The 21,564-nt window shown below is 42.1% G+C and overlaps 1 protein-coding gene across 8 annotated transcripts in view; it reads left to right on the plus strand.

The window, feature by feature from the left end:
- The window catches only part of LOC109894602 (probable palmitoyltransferase ZDHHC14), an 84,544-nt gene continuing 62,980 nt past the window's right edge, over positions 1–21,564 (plus strand). For 2 of the 8 annotated variants that reach the window (XM_020488207.2, XM_031829072.1), the window contains exons 1-2: positions 73–558; positions 1,371–1,674. In XM_020488207.2, coding sequence (XP_020343796.1) covers positions 1,430–1,674 — 245 coding nt within the window. In that variant the 5' untranslated portion in view covers positions 73–558; positions 1,371–1,429. The other 6 variants (XM_020488206.2, XM_020488210.2, XM_031829071.1 and 3 more) reach the window with 5 other exon arrangements.

Consider the following 21,564-nt stretch of genomic DNA (forward strand, 5'->3'; position numbering starts at 1 on the left):
CGTCTGGTCTGCCAGAAATTCACACGAATAAGAATGTGTTTCGAGGAGGGCGGGATGTGTGCTCGGTATGTTGTTGTTTGTTACTTGCGATGAGCAGTGCAACGTGATGGAGATAACAGTGTGAATGCTTTCCGAACAAACACTGTGGGATATCCCGATGTTTCAGCAGCCTTGCTGGGAATGGTGCATCTTTTCACTACGCAAGCGAACGAGTACGTGACATAATTATGTGAATATCCCCAAATTTAGCAACTGTAGATGGAAATTGGACCTGCAAGCGCGTTCAGATTTTTCGTATCACACGCAAACTTGTCTGAGAATCACTCGCGCGTCTTTCCACTGTGGTTGAGTTTGAAATGGTGTGGCGTGGGACCTACCCAGACTATCCTCAGATTTTTCCATGATTGAAGTGTTTGATATTTTCAAATCAGTCGTAAGCCTTTTGTAATTATTGTAATTCCGAGAGAAATTATGATATTGTTTTCGACTGCAGTTTGCAACAAACACCGATAAGGAGACCATAAAAAAGTGGCGTTCCAGCAGTCTCGACTTTCTTTGGTGAGCTGTCCAGAGGGCTGTCAAAACTGGAGGGTTTCTGTGATGGTATGCGGTCCGGGATGTGCCCGTAATGTTTGGTGAATGAAAACGGGTGTTGGCTCACAGGAAACGACAGAACACTCAGAAGTTTGCCCACGAGTTAACGTTAGCCTAGCTAACTAGATCTAGTTACTTGGCTGCATTTTTCTTTTTGCTAGCTAGCTGACGTTAGCTGTCTATATCTAGTCAATAGTAAAGTCATGTTGCTGGGTGATTCAGGTAACATTACCTAACTAGTGTAAGATAGTTAACGTTTGTTTATTTGGTCATGGTAGGTAGGTAGTTAGCTAGCTAGGACCAAGACTTATTAGCTAAGTATATTTGATTAAACCATTAGTTGCAAGCGTGCTAGTTGCTAGCTAGTGAAAAGTTTCAAGCATGTGAGAAGCTGTCACTGGTAGCTAACTAACGTTACTAAGCTAGTTAGTTATGTAGCCTAGTAAGATGGATAGGTCTGGATGTCATGCTGGAAACCATAGCCCACAAACGAATAAAACCATAGCTAGCTGATAAAACATGAACTCTAAAATGGTAGCAAGCTAAACCCTATACTAGCTCCTTTCAACATAATCTGCAAAACATTGAATGTGATCCTATAATCAGACTGATCCCAGATCTGTTTATATTGTTTTGCCAACAACTATTAATTGTCCGTCTGGCATGACAACATAGTAGTTGACTGTATACTCCACACACAGATCTGGGACCAGGCTATAATCAGACATCTATTTTTCCAGTAGATTAACATCACAGTTCTGTTGCTTTCATTTCAGCGGTGCTCCTGGCCCTGGACTGCTTCAACTGTGGAGGGGATCTCACTGAGTGACCATTGATGCTGCAACTCGGGGTGGCTGAGCCTATGCGAGAGTGCGAATACAGCCAGATCAGCACTCGCAGCTCAACCCCAATGGAAACTCCATACAAGAAGAGGACCCCCAAAAAGAGGAAGTGGCAAGCCTTCCCGGGGCGGAATAAATTTTACTGCAATGGGAGGATCATGATGGCCAGACAGACAGGGGTCTTCTACCTCACCCTCGTCCTCATTCTCATCACAAGCGGACTCTTCTTCACTTTTGAGTAAGTAGCTAAAGGTTGTTCCCTATGATTTTGCCATCCTTTGGCCCACATTGCCTATGAACAGGGCATTGGGGCTGTAGCTAACAAAGAGCCAGGGTTTATGGCCCAACCTGTCACTGTTGATAAGCCAGTGGTAGCCTGTATGTGGATGAGACAGGCTCCCTCTCACTCTTACTCAAGGTGCTCTTTCACCTTGAGCTGTCACATTGAGCAGCATCTTGTCTATGAGTTGGCAGAGTTGTATAAAGCCTTGTAATTCTGTTAGCTCAGCTTTAATGTTTAGTCTCAGACCTTTTTCTGGACGTCTCAGCAATCAATATGGTGTAGATAGCATAGAAGACTTGTCTTAACTCTCATGCATCATTCTTACTGACAGGGACAGCCCACTTGATGTCCTTTGTCTCCTGAGTTACTCATCATGGTAACACCTGTCTGGTTTCCTTTGAAAAGGTGTGGCTGTTCTAGTTTCTGTCATCACAGGATCTGTGTTTGAATGAATCTATCATACGATACATGTCCATTCATGTAGATTGAATAAACCTGAGGAGGTCATCCTTCCAAATAGATAAATACATTTTAGTTTAGTTAAAATATTTGTTATAGACAACCTCTCATTGTTACTGATCACACTTACCAGCTAAGAGATGCTTAACAACTGAGGTTTCTGATGTAGGCGTGCATCTTTCTGTCTCGACCATTTTCTCTCTTTTTTTTCTCTCTCGCTCTTTCTTCATTGCTTCCTCTTGTTCTAGATGTCCCCATGCCTAGACTGGTTTACCCTCTTCTTCTAAAATGTCTCCAGTTCTCAGACGAGCTCTTTGTGACATGTTGTTTATTACTATATTTAATGTGGTGAAATGTGGAGCCTGTAAAACCTGAGCAGCAGGCTGTTATACCCACAGACACCACTTCTCCTCTCCCACTGTCTGTCCCTGGTTTAATAACCGTGCCTGCTGCCTGGTTGATCTCAGCAGCACGACAACCTGAGTCCCTCTCATCCATTTTCAGGAGGTTGTAAATTGGCCCTCAGTGACTTCCAGGTCCCATGGAGTACAAAGGGGAGAGCATATATTTATATTTAGACACTGAGTGCTATTAGCATGAGGGATGTCTCCACAGCACTGGACCAGTCAGTCACTCTTTTCCCTGCTTGTCCTGACTAATCACTCATTGTGGTCCAGGAGCCAGACAGTGCTTAGCACAAGAGGCTGCTGAGGGGAGGACGGCTCATAGTAATGGCTGGAATGGAGTGACTGGAATGGTATCAGACACATGGAAACCATGTTTGATGAGTTCAATACCATTCATGTATTCTGTTCCAGTCATTAATATGAGCCCGTCCACCACAATTAAAGGTGCCACCCAACCTGTGGTGCTAAGGAAGATAAGGCTGTTTCTAACTCCTACCATGGATGTTGTTGCTCAATTAGACCGGCAGCTTTTCTCACTGTGTTCCGTATGTATGATCAAGCCCTGGGTGTATTCTGTACAGTGCATTCCTAAAGTGTTCAGACCCTTTGACCTTTTCCACATTTTGTTACATTACAGCCTTATTCTAAATGGATTAAATAATTATTTTTTTGTCCTCATCAATCTATACATAATGCCCCATAATGAGAAAGCAAAAACAGGTTTTTAGGAATGTTTGCACATTTCATATTTACATAAGTATTCAGACCCATTACTCGGTACTTTGTTGAAGAACCTTTCAGCTATTACAGCCTAGAGTCTTCTTGGGTATGAGGCATGGCACACCTGTATTTGGGGCGTTTCTCCCATTCTTCTCTGCAGATCATCTCAAGCTCTGTCAGGTTGGATGGGGAGTGTTGCTGCACAGCTATTTTCAGTTCTCTCCAGAGATGTTTGATTGGGTTCAAGTCGGGGCTCTGGCTGGGCCACTCAAAGACATCCAGAGAATTGTCCAGAAGCCACTCCTGCGTTGTCTTGGCTGTGTTGCTTAGGGCCGTTGTCCTGAGGTCCTGTGTGCTCTGGAGCAGGTTTTCATCAAGGATCTCTCTGTTCTTTGCCCTGTTCACCTTTCCCTAAATCCTGACTAGTCTCTCAGTCTCATGCTTCACCGTAGGGATGGTGCCAGGTTTCCGACAGATACAGTGCCTTGCGAAAGTATTCGGCCCCCTTGAACTTTGCGACCTTTTGCCACATTTCAGGCTTCAAACATAAAGATATAAAACTGTATTTTTTTTGAAGAATCAACAACAAGTGGGACACAATCATGAAGTGGAACGACATTTATTGGATATTTCAAACTTTTTTAACAAATCAAAAACTGAAAAATTGGGCGTGCAAAATTATTACCTGTTTTTGCTTTGTTGTCATTATGGGGTATTGTGTGTAGATTGAGGAAAAACATTTGATTTGTTGAAAAACAAATGATAGTCCCACTAAGCGCAAACCAGATGGGATTCCGTATCGCTGCAGAATGCTGTGTTAGCCATGCTGGTTAAGAATGCCTTGAATACTAAATAAATCACTGACATTGTCAACAGCAAAGCACCATAACACCACCTCCTCCATGCTTCACGGTGGGAACCACATATGCAGAGATCATCTGTTCACCTACTTTGCTTCTCACAAAGACGCAGCAGTTGGAACCAAAAATCTCATCAGAACAAAGGACTAATGTCCATTGCTTGTGTTTCTTGGCCCAAGCAAATCTCTTCTTCTTATTGGTGTCCTTTTTAGTAGTGTTTTCTTTGCAGTAATTCGACCATGAAGGCCTGATTCATGCACTCTCCTCTAAGAATTAACCAATGATATCCGGCCATGATTACAGACACCTGCTTGTGTCCTTTGACACTATATAAACGAGTTACCTGCAGTGTTTGTCATTATACCCTGATGAAGACAGCTTGTCTGTCGAAACGTTGGTTATTAAATTATTGCATCGGAGCTCCTAGAGTGTTGCTCTCCTTTTCCTTTTTTACTTGAACTCTGTGAAGCATTTATTTGGGCTGTGATTTCTGAGACTCTAAACAACATATCCTCTGCAGCAGAGGTAACTCTGGGTCTTCCTTTCCTGTGGCAGTCCTCATGAGAGCCAGTTTCATTGTAGCGCTTGATGGTTTTTGTGACTGCACTTGAAGAAACTTTCAAAATTCTTGAAATGTTTCTGGATTGACTGACCAACATGTCTTAAAGTAATGATGGACTGTCGTTTCTCTTTGCTTATTTGAGCTGTTGTTACCATAATATGGACTTGGTATTTTACCAAATAGGGCTATCTTCTGTATACCACCCCTGCCTTGTCACAACACAACTGATTGGCTCAAACGCATTAAGAAGGAAATACATTTCACAAATGAACTTTTAACAAGGCACACTAGTTAATTTATATTCATTCCAGGTGACTACCTAATGAAGCTGGTTGAGAGAATGCCAAGAGTGTGCAAAGCTGTCATCAAGGCAAAGGGTGGCTACTTTGAAGAATCTCTTATATAATATATTTTGACACTTTTTTTGGTTACTACAGGATTCCATATGTGTTATTTCATAGTTTTGATGTCTTCACTATTATTCTACAATGTAGTAAAAAGAAAGGAAAAACCATTGGAAGAGTAGGTGTGTCCAAATGTTTGACGTGTGTGTGTGTGTGTGTGTGTGTGTGTGTGTGTGTGTGTGTACTGAACAAAAATATAAACGCAACCATTTTAAAGATTTTACTGTCATATGGTTCTTATATGGAAATCGGTCAATTTAAATAAATTCATTAGGCCGTAATCTATGGATTTCACATGACTGGGAATACAGATATGCATATGTTGGTCACACATGCAGTCAAAAAAATAAATAACAAATGGGCCTCAGGATCTTGTTGCGGTATCTCTGTAAATTGAAATTGCTATCGATAAAATGCAATTGTTGTCTGAGCTTACGCCTGGCAATACATATCCCCACCGCCACCATGGGGCACTATGTTCACTATATATATATATTTTTTTTTTATTTTTTATTTTTGTAATTTTTTTTACCCCCTTTTCTCCACAATTTCGTGGTATCCAATTGTTAGTAACTGCTATCTTGTCTCATCGCTACAACTCCCATACGGGCTCGGGAGAGACTAAGGTCGAAAGCCATGCGTCCTCCGAAACACAACACAACCAAGCCGCACTGCTTCTTAACACAGCGCGCATCCAACCCGGAAGCCAGCCGCACCAATGTCTCGGAGGAAACACTGTGCACCTGGCGACCTGGCTAGCATGCACTGCGCCCGGCTCGCCACAGGAGTCGCTATTGCGAGATGAGACAAGGATATCCCTACCGGCCAAACCCTCCCTAACCTGGATGACGCTAGGCCAATTGTGCGTCGCCCCACGGACCACCCGGTCGCGACCCGCTGCGACAGAGCCTGGGTGTGAACCCTGAGTCTGCGCCACCCGGGAGGTCCTCTGTTCACAATATTGACATCAGCAAACCGCTCGCCCACACCACGCCATACATGTGGTCTGCGGTTGGGAGGCTGGTTGGACGTTCTGCTAAATTCTTTGAAACAACAGTGGGGGATTATAGTAGAAAAATTAACATTCCATTCTCTGGCAACAGCTCTGGTGGACATTCCTGAAGTCACCATGCCACTTGCACGCTCCTTCAACTTGAGACATCAGTGGCATAATGTTGTGTGACACAACTGCACATTTTAGTGGCTTTTATTGCCCCCAGCACAAGGTGCACCTGTGTAATGATCATGCTGCTTCAACATCTCCTAGATATGTTACACCTGTGAGGTGGATGGATTATGTTCGCGAAGGAAAAATGCTCACCAAGAGGGATGTAAACAAATTTGTGCACAACATTTGAGAGAAATAAGCTTTTTGTGCATATGGAACATTTCTGGGATCTTTTATTTCAGCTCATGAAACATGGGACCAACACTTTGCATGTTGCGTTTATATTTTTGTTCAGTATACTGTAGATGCAAGCGGCAGAGCCTGGTCCCCACACAAGGACCACCATCCACACACCTGGAGGATACCAGCTGCTTCTTGGTAATCGACACCCCTCAATTTTTCCTTTCCTGCCTGCCTGTGTTCCCAGTGGAACCACATCCCCCTCTCTGTGTCGCCTGCTGCCTCTGGTTATGACTGCAGGTTTCAGTTCACAGGAACTCTGGAGGATAACAGAGCTCATACACAGAGAGCTCCGTACTGTTGTCTCCAGCCCCTCAGGCCATCGGAGTCCTCCTGACTGTCCTCTGTTCAGCTGAGGGGAACCAGCTATCTATCAGACAGGGTGCTAGTCAGTCCAGTCCTCAACTGCTGTCCTCTAAAGCATTTCTAGATTTGCACTGCATTTCCTACCTTTTACCATCTGCCAGTCTCAGCTGAGCCCAAGGCATTATGGTAAACGTCTAGCCTAATCCCTATTGATGCCTGCCTGGCTGTCAACGTCTCCTTCCTAAACACTGTATCAAGATGGTGTGTTGTCCCTCACAGGACTTCTTTAATGATCAGAGCTGGACAGAAGTGTAATAACCAGGAATTCCTCTTCTTGCCCAACAGCAGGGACTTGACTGTCAGTCATTGCCCTTGAACTCTGATGAGAGGTCCTGGTGAGATCTGCCATTTTTCCTCTGCTTTCTCCAGACTTTCTTTCAGTTGGTCTCATGTGGAGAGCTGGGGAGAGAAAGCAGAGATGTACTTATGAAGCAGTAAAGCCTGGGAGCGAGACATATACAGGGCAGCAGGAAAAGCAGATATCTTCCTCATCCCTCTTTAATGTCCCCATCTCAGAGAGATGCTCAGCTATGTGTGTGCATATATGGTGAACCCTCTTAGTGAATGCCAGACTGAGCTGTTTATTATTCTGTTGTGTTGCTCTCTCCCAGACGCCCTTGTGTCCTGTTGTTGCAACTTGTACATGTCAACCTTTTCCTCTTGTTTTGTTATAGTTTTATCTAGAAAAAGGTTTTCAGTAGTACTTTTGAGCAACTATAGTTCATGTTCTTTAAAGTACTATAGGCCTAGTTCCACAGCATTTTCTGTTGTGCAAGGAGATGGTCTGAACTCAGGTCTTTTTCTATGATATTTGTCTATTCTACACTGAAATTTAGGCTTAGTTATTAAAGGGCAGCAAGGCCGTAGCACTGCACAAATAAGTTGGAGCTGTGTGCCTGTGTTGATGGATGGTGTCTCGAAGCTTGCTTTGTTACGCCGTCTTTTGAGCTAAGAAATGTGGACAAAAGAAAAAGGTGCTGCAAGTTTCGATGCAGATTGTGTCAGGAGGTGTAGCAAATCAGCAGAGACGGCAGGCGATATTCAGTGACTGGAGAACACCAGGAACATTGCGTAGTCTGCGTAGTATATGCGTAGTTTATGCTGCTCAGACAGGTGTGGTTGCTATTAGAAAGGATGCTTTGTTTCTCTCTGAATCGTGCAAGACAAAGTGATGCAGTTCCCCCTTTGTTTGCTTTCCACATTGTTCTCCAGAATAAAATCGACATCTTGGTCTAACATATGATCTACCACATTTGGCGTGCAAGTCCCTGTGTGTATGGATGAATGTTTAATTTAATGGGGATTTTTGTACGTTGACTCATTTAGGGTTAGTGGGTGGTAGCGGAGCGATTTAGTGCTTTTCTGTTCAATTGATAAAAAAAATAATTGTTTTCAATTATTTTGGTTGAATGCTTTAACACAGAATAAAATAATTAATTGAAGGCCCATGATTGTAGTGACTGCTAGGGCTGGGGGGATATCGGCAAAATATCATATCACAGTAAAAATTTCTGACGGTATTTTATGTTTTTCAATAATAACAGTTCTAAATGGACTTTGAGTAGTCGTAACCCTAGGGTGGCAACACATACACTGATCAAAAATATAAACGCAACATGTTAAAGTGTTGGTCCCATATTTCATGAGATGAAATAAAAATTCTCAAATTTTCCATATGCACCAATAAAATTGTGTGCACAAATTTCTTTACATCCCTGTCCAACCGGCCTCCCAACCGCAGACCACGTGTAACACGCCAACCCAGGACCACCACATCTGGCTTCTTCACCTGCGGGATCGTCTGAGGATTTATTTCTGTCTGTACTAAAGCCCTTTTGTGGGAAAAACACATTTTGATTGGGTGAACCTGACTGCCAAGTGGGTGGGCCTATGCCCACCCATGGCTGCACCCCTGCACAGTCATATGAAATCCATAGATTTAGGGCCTTATGAATTTATTTCAATTGACTGCTTTCCTTGTATGTACTGTAACTCAGTAAAATCTTTTGAAATTGTTTCATGTTTTGTCTATTTTTGTGATTTAAATGGGTCTTTCTACATTGACTGTTTTTATATTGTTCAACTAAACTTAAACCAAAAATAATTTTCAGCATTAATCATTTCTGTATTTCGTGCACTCATTTGAGATTATTTCCACGGTGCCATATTTTTAACCAAATGCGATTTTAGTAAAACACTTGGGTCAACTGTTGGAGTCAAGGAAATATAATTATTATTCTAATTGTATAGTTAGAATATAATAGTGTGCACTTTGAATACAGTGTTTGACAACGAATGAAAATGCCAGGGAGGAGTTATTGTGACAGGGTAGGAACTAAAGTGTCGATAAGTGTGTTTCCTAGGGAAAACACTTATCTTAGCTGCTACATGTAGCTAACATATTCATGCTTTGCATATTCCTCTTTGATTTAGACGATACTGTTGCACAAACAATATGCTGATTTAGGTCTACACAATCACTGGTGTTAGGCTCTATAGCTAGTTATGTTAGCTAATACAGTTAGTCAGAGCAAACTAGTGATTAGCATTAGTTGCTAACATGATTTAGCCCCAACTTGTTAAGAAAATACTATCAGTTTTCAGATGTAAGAGAAACAAACTAATAGTGTAATTATAGAACACTAGTGGATTTATATTAAGAAGCAAAGTGAAAACCGCATCATCAACATGTGCTGTATTGTCCATGCAGACTAAACGCAAGTGTCTCGTGGTTGAGTAAGTACAAATGAAGAGGGGGAGAGAGAGACCCCTGTTTATAGAGGGTAAAGTAAAAACCTAAACCGGTCCATGCATCAACACCGGTCTTTATAGTAAAATACGGTATTTTATTTGACTAGGCAAGTCAGTTAAGAACAAATTCTTATTTTCAATGATGGCCTAGGAACAGTGGGTTAACTGCCTGTTCAGGGGCAGAATGACAGATTTTTACCTTGTCAGCTCGGGGATTTGATCTTGCAACCTTTCGGTTACTAGTCCAACGCTTTAACCACTAGGCTATCTGCCGCCTTACACTGTCCAGCCCTAGTGATTGCCCATTACTGCTTATCACTTATTGACAATAAAAATGTTACTGAACTAAAATCTAAACACAACATGTAAAGTGTCAGTTCCATGTTTCATGAGCTGAAATAAAAGATCCCAGAAATGTTCCATACGCACAAAAAGCTTATTTCTCTAATTTTGTGCACAAATTTGTTTACATCCCTGTTGAGCATTTCTCCTTTTGCCAGAGGCAGGTCGTTATTGCGTTGGACTAGTTAACTGTAAGGTTGCAAGATTGCAACCAGGACTTCCACATCAGGCTTCTTCAGCTGTGGGATCGTCTTGAGATTTCCTTCTATGAACTGTAAAATCATTGTAAAATCATTGTAATTGTTGCATGTTGCGTTTATTTTTGTTCAGTATAAATGTAAGGGAAATGTTTAACCAGGTATGTTATGGTGAGGGTGTGCAGCGTGGTTTTTATGTGGGTGTTGGAAAGCAGGATCTTGTTGTCCATTCACACACCCCCAAGCTCTCCTTTCCATAGTCTAATCCATCTCTGCATCCTGGCTCCTAACGGCTGCAGCTCTCTGCTGGCCTGGCTGTGTCTGAGGAGTGAATCCACATAGGGGAGGGGGAAACATTCGCAGAGGGTGTGCCTCAGTGCCTGCCTCGTTGACTGGCCCTCATAAACCTCTTTTAAAGCATGCGATTAGGATTGACTAAATGCTCAGCAGTTTTTGAATAGTGAATAAGCTTTGCTATTAAGTAGGGGAGGCAACGAGAAAGAGATTTTGCCGTCAGCACTAAGTTCTTTGAGTCTCCTGATAAAGGAGAGTGGAACAGAAACATTGCCTTGAGGAAAGGAGAGTTAAGGACAACTAAATGCTCTTCATCATAGCTCCCTCTTGATGAGACTTTGTCAATGTCAGGCAGTGCCGCTACAAATGTGGTTTTAAGTTGCCATCCACAAATGAGGGCCTTATCTGCTTGTACCACCTTTACAACTTCCATTACAGTCTGAGCTCACATAACACGTGGGTCTAGATAATTTTTCAGTCCCCATCATTGCAGGGCATTAGAAACCAACGCAAATAACATCGACATGATCACACCACCAGTGGAGCTGCTGATCAAAACTACTCTCCACCCCCACATCCACATTAATGCCAGGGCATGCTCATTTGTTTTCTCATCATGCTGAGGTGCTCTGTCATTATGAACATGATCCCGTAGAGCAGCTGTTGCAGCTATGTAACCCTGTGGTGAGTCATCATACGCTCTCATTTGCATGGCCTGCCTGTGACTGAGCAGGTAGCAGTCATGTAGCTATGATGGGATGGCATGGTAACTCAGTGGGGTATGGAATGGGATTCGACTTTCATTTGATATAGCCATTCAATTATTGTCTTATTGTTATTATTATTGTTTTCTGCATTTCTGTGATATAGCTCTTTGTTCAAAGCTAAAACTGTGAACTTCTCCTTTTCAGAGACTGTTTGCAGATTGGCTATACCTAATTGAACACCCCAGGCAAAGCATTAGTAGCAAATTAGTGTAACTGCCTCCTTCAAAGAATACAGTAGGTCAGAATTCCCCCAGGAAAGAATGTTGGACTGTTTTACCATTTTTATTACAGTATTACATAGGATACATCCTCTTTATGCATCTTTATTAGTTCTGCCCAGTGCTCAGAGAGAAGGTCATCTGCTTTGGAGGACTATGCAAAGGCAGAACTCCTGTAACCGTTAAGTCAGTCATCGGGGGCAGCTTAATGATGATGAATTGTGGAAAACATTCAGCTGAACCTCTGAAGGCAGCAGCTTGGAGCAGAACAGCCACACCTGCATTACACACACGCTTCACTGAGGATAAAGCACACACTTTTCGGAGACTAAGACCTTGTTGAAAGCTTTTCTGAAGAAGGGGGTTTGTTCTAGGCCTACATGGAGTCAGCAAGAAACCACACCTGCCATTTTTTGAACAACATACACAATAACCTGCCTTTCACTAAATCCCCAACCACAGAGTTCAAATTGCTTTTCATTACTGTACATTTCATAAGCTGAACTTTATTGACACACTTACCTGCATTGCATAACTGGTCATTGAACCAGGATGAAAGGTAGAATACTAACATAAAATATGTTTGTCCAGTCACATCTGTGTGTTTATCCAAACATTTCCCTTTTTTGGACATGACATCGCTTCCCGCAGGTCACCTTGTCACGCACTTTCCTTTCCTGTTTCCGTCTCTTTCCTGGGGATGGCGAGAGGCTAACTCTGTCAGCTAGACTTAGTCCAACCAGGCAGAAATCAAGTTGTGTTCCTTCTCATCCCAACTCCCCCAGGCTGTCACTGACTTCTGGTCCCCAATATGTGCCACACAGCCTTCTCATTCTACCCCATGTCCGTTCACTTGGGTGGGGGTAATTGAGTGCATTGCATATGTTGGCGGCTTATACTAACACATTTGGAAGGATTTACACACACACACACACACACACTTCTGCTCTGCAAAGCTTTGATTGTTGCTCTGCTGGTAGCACATCATGCTACCAGAGGACATGACGACTAATTCATAACAGCTTTCACTGTGCTTGACAGACAAATAATTTCTTCCAGGGTAGGTTCATGCCCTGCCCTTGTGTAGATGCAATTAAGTGCAATGAGAATGCAATTAAACATAATGCTGACAAAGCTCTGAATCCATAGGCTATAGATTAAAAAGTAATGAATACTCTTTGCTAAAGGCCACTAAAGCTGCTGTTTTAATGGTCTACGCTCAGAGAAATTAATGGACCTTTCAGCAATGTTTTTTATCAACGTGCTTAATGGCTAACTAGCCTGCTTAATCATTTTCATTCTGTCCTGCAAATGCAGCATTAGATAAGTGCTTTATCTTTCACATAGCAGCTTCTTCTCTTGCACTACATCGTCTGCCTTCAGCTCTCACAAAACAAACAGTTATACATTGCTTCCCACTTACGCACATTTTGTCCCCCCCAGGCTGTTTGTAGTAGATCAGAGGGTATTGATCGTCTCTAAAGCCTTTTACAGCCTAGTACTCTAGTTCTGGGGGTTCTAATGACTTGAAACGTAGGCACTAGGCAACTGTGAAAGAGTGTTGCCACATCTCACAACAAGCTGCTGGGAAGATTTATTATAATCTATTTAGCAAGAGACCTGGCCAAAATAGTTGCACACAAAGTTTCAAACATTTACAACATAAAACACAAAGCACTCCAGTTTTAAAACCTCGGTTTACACACATTGAACAGGCATATTAGTTTATGGAGGAGTGGTTCAACACCTGTATGTATTGTCCCATCAAGAAATGGGTTGTTTTACAGGGTATGCCGTAGTACGGCTCACCTGGAGCATATTAGGGTTAAGTGTCTTGCTCGAGCACATCAACAGATGTTTCACCTTGTCTGCTCAAGTATTCAAACCAGCAACCTTTCAGTTACTAAGGTAGGGGTCAAAAGATTGACAACCCCCTAAATCATTTTTCACCATAAGGTAAAATCGAACAAAAATAATTTAAGGAGACGATTTCCTGTACTTTAAGTCCTTTTTTTGTAGCTCGTTCCAAGTAGAGGGGGACAGAGTACTGGAACACTTTATTTTTTAACCTATACGGGCCTTACGCCATATGTCCACCAGATGCGCATGAGTTTGCCGAATGTTGTTTTTGCCAGATGTCTAGTCTGCATTTTCCATACATGACGCACATGTGCTTCGCAAGCCTGCAGAATGGTTTACAGCATGGAGAAGGTCATTTTGCTACCGGCGGCTCCATGCTAAAAATGCTGCAGGGAGACACATTGCCAATACGATTGGATTACCTGGTCAGTTGAATGGGAAATAATTAGCTGGAAAGTGGGAGCTAGGTGCTGTTCATTCTTTTGGGATAAGCTATACAGCAAAGTTGTTAGCTTGACTGTTTATGAACTTCTGCTTGTACCACCGCACGGTAAAGCAACACATGAGTTGAAAATATTGAATGCATGCAGAACACACCGAAGTCTAGTGTGGCATCCCCAATGCAGCGTTGCGGACTGCTCCATTGACAATGAATGACCTCCGCTGGACTGCGAAGAGTTTGACGCATCTGGTGGACATGCAGTCCTGTGAGCGTAGGCAATAATTGTCATTAGCTTGCTGGACAATCTAGGTACTCTGGTAAAATGGGGACCTTCCATTAAGATCTGTGAGAAGTGGTAAATAATGTATAGTGATAACTATAACCTGTGTCTGGTTATTGTTGCAATTAATCTTCTCTGCTGGAGACAAAATTAGTGGGAAGACCTTCAGGCACCTCACTGAGGTAAAAAAATATTGTGCGAGATGCCACCGGTGATGATCAACTTACTCTCTTGAGTCTATCCGGCTCAACAGGATATGGATCTGACACTTCTGACTCATGTTCAGAGTATTTCCAAGAGACTGCTCAAACAGAATCCTGATTGACTGTTAATTTGCTTCCTCTTCCTGTTTCAGAACGGTATTGCTTCCTACTGAAAACAGCACAGATTAATTTTAAATGTCCCTAGACTGTGGTGTAGGTTGTAGGAGGGGAAATGGGCTTGGCTCAGATTCAAGCATCTCTAGTGTTTTGTTGGCCTTTGACCTCTTGGCTCAAAATGCGAAGCTCAAATCACTGTGTTCAATTTCTTAGTTTTAGTAATGAGGAGAAAGTTCATATGTTGTTTGTCCTTTGATTCATTACCAAACTATTTGTTTAAATTGCAGAGGGGTGGTGTGTTCCTATAGTCTCATCTGTTTTTATGTGGTGATGACAGTGAGTTAACTGGAATATTGGCGATTTTAGTGTTAGGCATACCATTTGCCTAGAAAAGGAGTGTTGAACTGTCCATCTAGGCCATAGGCTGATCTGAAGCAGTGTTGGTGTTTTTGACTGATGGGCTGATGTCACTTCTGTAGAACTTCAGTGCTTCAACATAAAGGCACCACATGTGGAGGTTCCTCTAGTGAAATGCAGGAAACAGTCTGCTTGTGGTAAACATACGATTGAGTCAAGATGTCACACATGGAATGTAAATGCATGTTTATGTCTGAGAGACGCATTTGAAACTTTTTAAAATTGAAAGTGATGGTAAGCTCCGAAACCCAAATAAACTCCCCATATGGTACGCAGCAGTGCATAATCCTAACCCACATCATCCTCCATGGATTTGTACAGTCTGCTTTAACATCTTAGTGATCCCTTCCCGCTCGAATCCTGGTAACGGGATTGATTTGACAACATCCAGTGAAATTGCAGCACTCCAAATTCAAAAACAGAAATAATTATAATAAAAATTGACAAAATATGCATGTGTAATTCATCAAAATAAAGGTTAACTTCTTGTTAATCCAGCCGCAGTGTCAGATTTCAAAAAGGCTTTACGGCAAAAGCAGACCATTATCTGATTATCTGAGGACAGTGCCCCGCATACCAACACATGAAAATCATATTTCAACCAGTCAGAAATAACAATATAATTCATGCCTTACCTTTTGAAGATCGTCTGTTGGCACTCAAATGTCCCATGTTCGATAAATTCCTTCTTTATATTCCCAAAATGTACATTTATTTGGCGCGTTTGATTCAGAAAATACACCGGTTCCAACTCGCCCAACATGACTACAAAGTATCTAATAAGTTACCTGTGAACTTGGTCCAAACATTTAAGACTATTTTTATTTTTTTATGGTCAGATAATGGAGTTGCATACAGGCACAGTTTTTTGTTGTCATCTATCATGTTAAGAAGTTAGTCTCATGATGTACTCCCTTCCTGCATTCCTACAGTGAACTGTCACGAACTTTTAATTGACTGTCTTTGCTATTTAAAGCAGCCAATTGCCTCTGTGCCATGGTTAGGTGATGTCAGTTTTCGGGACCCCTCAGTTGGTTCGTGATTTAAATGTTATTTTTTGTTATGGATAAAACATTTCTCAAAAGCCAATGTGTTCCCACACTGTTGTCGTTAAAACCCTCTACCCCCGTTCACTAATTTCACAGCCCACAGCTATAATTCAAACCACAGTTGTAGTGAATTGACAAGCCCATATCATCTGCCCTATCTAGTTAATTCTGGATAGCCTTTTTTTGGTTGTCATCCTCATGCATTTAAAAGAGAAAAGAGAAAGGCCTCCATAACAATTAGGCCAAACTTCCAGATTGAGCATTGGTTCGCCTCACCAGCTACCAGCACTCGCAGTGGGCTCTGAGGGAGGAGAGCGGCGCATTCAGAGAAAGAGCTGGAGAACGTGCAAGCTGAGAGGGCTCTGTGGGTGTAATTTTTCCGGTGGTACGCTGTTCATTTGAGACAAATCGTTTCAGGGATGGAATATTTCCCTCCTGATAAAGTAGGTCAGTGCTATAATACCCAATGGATCAACTCTGAGGGGAGGGGGGGAAGACGGCAGTTTGACCCTTAAGCCGAGAGAGGTGGAAAACCAGTTATAAAACAAGGAAAAAGAGCTGCTGTGGCAGGGCAGGGGAAATTGACGAGACATAGCTGAGGCTTGGTGCACCATGCTTGGAGGGAGATGTGGAACATCGTACCCCGGAATCTGACTCCGTTAACAACCCGTCCAAAGAATGTCAGAAGACCGGGTCTGACCCCGCTGCAGTTTGCCATCAGATCTCATGAAACCCGAGTTAATGATGCCTGAAATCACTGTTTTATTTGCTTTTGTGAGGACTCTTAACCTTTCTAGCGCAGGCATTCTGCTAGCGGAACCCCTCGACAACATTCCGCTGAAAAGGCAGCGCGCAAAATTCAAAAATATTGTTTTGAAATATATAACTTTCACACATTAACAAGTCCAATTCAGCAAATCTGGTTAATCTACCCCATCGTGTCCGATTAAAAAAATGCTTTACAGCGAAAACACAACATGTGATTATGTTAGATCATAGCCAAGTCCAAAAATCACGCAGAAATATAGATATAGCTTTAGATAAAATTAATCACTAACCTTTGATGATCTTCATCAGATGACACTCATAGGACATCATGTTACACAATACATGTATGTTTTGTTCGATAATGTGCATATTTATATCCAAAAATCTCAGTGTACATTGGCGCGTTACGTGCAGTAATGTTTTGATTCAAAAACATCTGGAGATTTTACAGAAATACTCATAATAAACATTGATAAAAGATACAACTGTTATTCACAGAATTAAAGATAGACTTCTCCTTAATGCAACCTCTGTGTCAGATTTTTTTTTTACTTGATGAAAAAAGCATAATCTGAGAACGGAGCTCAGAACCCAAAACAGCCAGGTGAATATCTGCGATTTTGGAGTAAACAGAAGTTAGAAATTACACCATAAATATTTGATCGTCATCAGAAGGCACTCCCAGGAATCCCAGTTCGACAATAAATTACCGCTTTGTTCCATAAAGTCCATAATTTATGTCCAAATAGCCACTTGTTGTTAGCGTGTTCAGCCCAGTAATCCATCTTCATGAGGCACAGGCACTTCGTCCAGACAAACTCAAAAAGTTCCATTACAGTCCTTTAGAAACATGTCAAACAATGTATGGAATCAATCTTTAGGATGTTTTTAACACAAAACATCAATAATATTCCAACCGGATAATTCCTTTGTCTGAAGAAAAGCACTGGAACGAGAGGTAACTCTGTCGGGAGCACGCGTCATGAGACCAAGGCACTCTGCCAGACCACTGACTCAGAGGTCTCATGATCCCCTCCTTTATAGTAGAATCCTCCAAGTTTCTAAAGATGGTTGACATCTAGTGGAAGCCGTAGGAAGTGCAACTTTATCCATATCTCAATGTGTATTCGGTAGGCCAAGCTTTGAAAAACTATAAACCTCAGATGTCCCACTTCCTGGTTGGATTTGTCTCAGGTTTTTGCCTACCATATGAGTTATGTTATACTCACAGACATCATTCAGACATGTACTGTTTTCTATCCAATACTAATAATAATATGCATATATTAGCATCTGGGACAGAGTAGGAGGCAGTTCACTCTGGGCACGCTATTCATCCAAAAGTGAAAATGCTTCCCCCTATCCCAAAAAGGTTAAGAACTTTGGAGGGGGGGGCAAAGGATTTAGTGACACTGCCTTGAGCTACGCTGGGCAATGAGATTGCAGGTATAGACTGAACTCTTTGTTATTTTGGGTGACTGGGTGGCCTAGCTATGCTGTAATTGCAGTCCCGGATAGGGCTGTATTACCGCCACACCGACAGTCATGACTGCAGCAAAATTCCACATGACCTTTGAGTCACGGTAATCTCCTGTTATGTAGTCTGGACATGAGCTGGTAGTACCCAACTCGCTAACTACCATCAGGTCCTAATGGCCTGGTACTCAGGGTTCTATTGTCCCTCCATCAGGTCCTAATGGCCTGGTACTCAGGGTTCTATTGTCCCTCTAACCACTCTTACATCAATGCAAATGAAATCGATAATCACATCAAACACTTATCATCAAAACAGTATCATGCTTTTAAAACTCGCCTCACTGTCATGATCAATTTGAAGAGAGAAGTTCAACAGCAGGTTGAAACTGAGTGTAAAACATGGTTGTTGTGGAGATTTGTTTGAAACCCATATACATATTTGAGCTTATGCATACGCTTATAAGCCCCCCCCCCCCCCCCCAAAAAAAAACTGATTAAAATGCTGTTATACAATACATAGTCTTTCACTTATTAAGCATGGCAGCAAAACATCAACCAAAACTGATTTTAAGATGTCTTTGGTACATACTTGATCTAACCTATAATCCAAAAGTAAATAGTTCTTAGTGATCACCTTTGTTTGTACTGTATTATTATGCATACTGGATGGACTTATGCTATGCTCCAAAATGTCTATCCACGAGTCTGAGAGAGAACTTATAGCCCTAGGCGATGCATTTGGTTCATTGATTATGCAGGGCGATTTTGAATAGCCTAGTAATAGGGATGTTAAATATTTTCATAATTAATTGGGTGACATTAACTTTAGCTATACAGAACATCTCACCACCATCTGTTTCCATCTCCTCCTCGCTCTCTTTTATTCCTTTCTCCAGCGTGCAGAGGGGCTGTCGACAGTTTAGTGAAATAGGTTTCATTGCGAGAAAAAAAAGAAGATTACTATTGATGTTCCCGAACAGATTTCACTTGGTTTCCCAAATTAAGCACTGGGTAGCTGCAGGAACAAGGTTGGAGAGCCCATGGCATATAGAGTTTGGCCGGAATATCACCTGTTGCGCAGCGAAAGCATCCTCCTCAAACAGTGGTTAATAAGTGTTTTTATATTAATTTGTCAGTTGTTCATATTAAGCACATGGTCTTCTATAAAACCAAAGGAGCCTGCCAGGCATTATAAAAAAAATTAAAAACAGACCTGCAAGAAAGCGCAGCATCCATTTGCAATTCGAGGGCATATAGATTAGAGGTCGACCGATTTTAATCAGCATGGGCGATTTGAATTAGTTTTCATAAATCAGTAATCGGCCTTTTTGCTCTATCAAATATCAAATCATAGACTTAACTATAATAAACACACAGAAATACGAGCCTTAGGTCAAATCCGGAAACTTATCACCTCGAAAACAAAACGTTTATTCCGTTCCCTTATTTTATCTAACGGGTGGCATCCTTAAGTCTAAATATTCCTGGTACATTGCACAACCTTCAATGTTATGTGATAATTACAAAAACTTCTTGCTAATTAGTTCGCAAAGAGCCAGGCGGCCCAAACTGTTGCATATACCCTGACTCTGCGTGCAATGAATGCAAGAGAAGTGACACAATTTCACCTGGTTAATATTGCCTGCTAACCTGAATTTCTTTTAGCTAAATATGCAGGTTTAAAAATATGTACTTGTGTATTGATTTTAAGAAAGGCATTGATGTTTATGTTTAAGTACACATTGGAGCAACGACAGTCGTTGATTGATTGTTTTTTTATAAGATAAGTTTAATGCTAGCTAGCAACTTACCTTGGCTTACTGCATTCGCGTAACAGGCAGGCTCCTCGTGAGGCAGGTGGTTAGAGCGTTGGACTAGTTAACTGTAAGGTTGCAAGATTGAATCCCCCGAGCTGACAAGGTACAAATCTGTTGTTCTGCCTCGTTCCTAGGCCGTCATTGAAAATAAGGTGTTCTTAACTGACTTGCCTTGTTAAATAAAAATTAAATTAAGGTGTAAAAAATTTAATTGGCGCCCAAAAATACAGATTTCCGATTGTTATGAAAACTTGAAATCGGCCCTAATTAATTGGCCATTCCGATGAATCGGTCGACCTCTAATATCAATTGTTTTGATGACTCCAGAGTAGTACAGTCGTGGCTAAAAGTTGACCTTTGTCAAGACCTCTGCAATCCTGGCATGTTGTCAATTAACTTCTGGGCCACATCCTGACTGATGGCAGCCCATTCTTGCATAATCAATGCTTGGAGTTTGTCAGAATTTATGGGTTTTTGTTTGTCCACCCGCCTCTTGAGGATTGACCACACGTTCTCAATGGGATTAAGGTCTGGGAAGTTTCCTGGCCATGGACCCAAAATATCAATGTTTTGTTTGCCGAGCCACTTAGTTATCACTTTTGCCTTATGGCAAGGTGCTCCATCATGCTGGAAAAGGCATTGTTCGTCACAAAACTGTTCCTGGATGGTTGGGAGAAGTTGCTCTCGGAGGATGTGTTGGTACCATTCTTTATTCATGGCTGTGTTCTTTGGCTGTGTTCAAAATTGTCAGTGAGCCCAGTCCCTTGGCTGAGAAGCAACCCCACACATGAATGGTCTCAGGATGCTTTACTGTTGGCATGACACAGGACTGATGGTAGTGCTCACCTTGTCTTCTCCGGACAAGCTTTTTCCGGATGCCCCAAACAATCGGAAAGGGGATTCATCAGAGAATTACATTACCCCAGTCCTCAGCAGTCCAATCCCTGTACCTTTTGCAGAATATCAGTCTGTCCCTGAGGTTTTTTCCTGGAGAGAAGTGGCATCTTTGTTGCCCTTCTTGACACCAGGCTATCCTCAAAGTCTTTGCCTCACTGTGCGTGCAGATGCACTCACACCTGCCTGCTGCCATTCCTGAGCAAGCTCTGTACTGGTGGTGCCCCGATCCCGCAGCTGAATCAACTTTAGGAGACGGTCCTGGTGCTTGCTGAACTTTCTTGGACGCCCTGAAGCCTTCTTTACAACAATTGAACCGCTCTCCTTGAAGTTCTTGATGATCCGATAAATGGTTGATTTAGGTGCAATCTTACTGGCAGCAGTATCCTTGCCTGTGAAGCCCTTTTTGTGCAAAGCAATGATGACGGCACGTGTTTCCTTAATCAGCATGACCGAGTGATCTCCAGCCTTGTCCTCGTCAACACTCACACCTGTGTTAACGAGAGAATCACTGACATGATGTCAGCTGGTCCTTTTGTGGCGGGGCTGAAATGCAGTGGAAATGTTTTTGGGGATTCAGTTCATTTGCATGGCAAAGAGGAACTTTGCAATTGATTTGCAATTCATCTGATCACTCTTCATAACATTCTGGAGTATATGCAAATTGCCATCATACAAACTGAGGCAGCAGACTTTGAAAATTAATATTTGTGTAATTTTCAACTTTTGGCCACGACTGTAGGCTATTAGGCTTATCCCATTCCCTG

This window comes from Oncorhynchus kisutch, linkage group LG7, assembly GCF_002021735.2.
Source record: "Oncorhynchus kisutch isolate 150728-3 linkage group LG7, Okis_V2, whole genome shotgun sequence".
In the NCBI taxonomy this organism is placed as follows: Eukaryota; Metazoa; Chordata; class Actinopteri; order Salmoniformes; family Salmonidae; genus Oncorhynchus; species Oncorhynchus kisutch.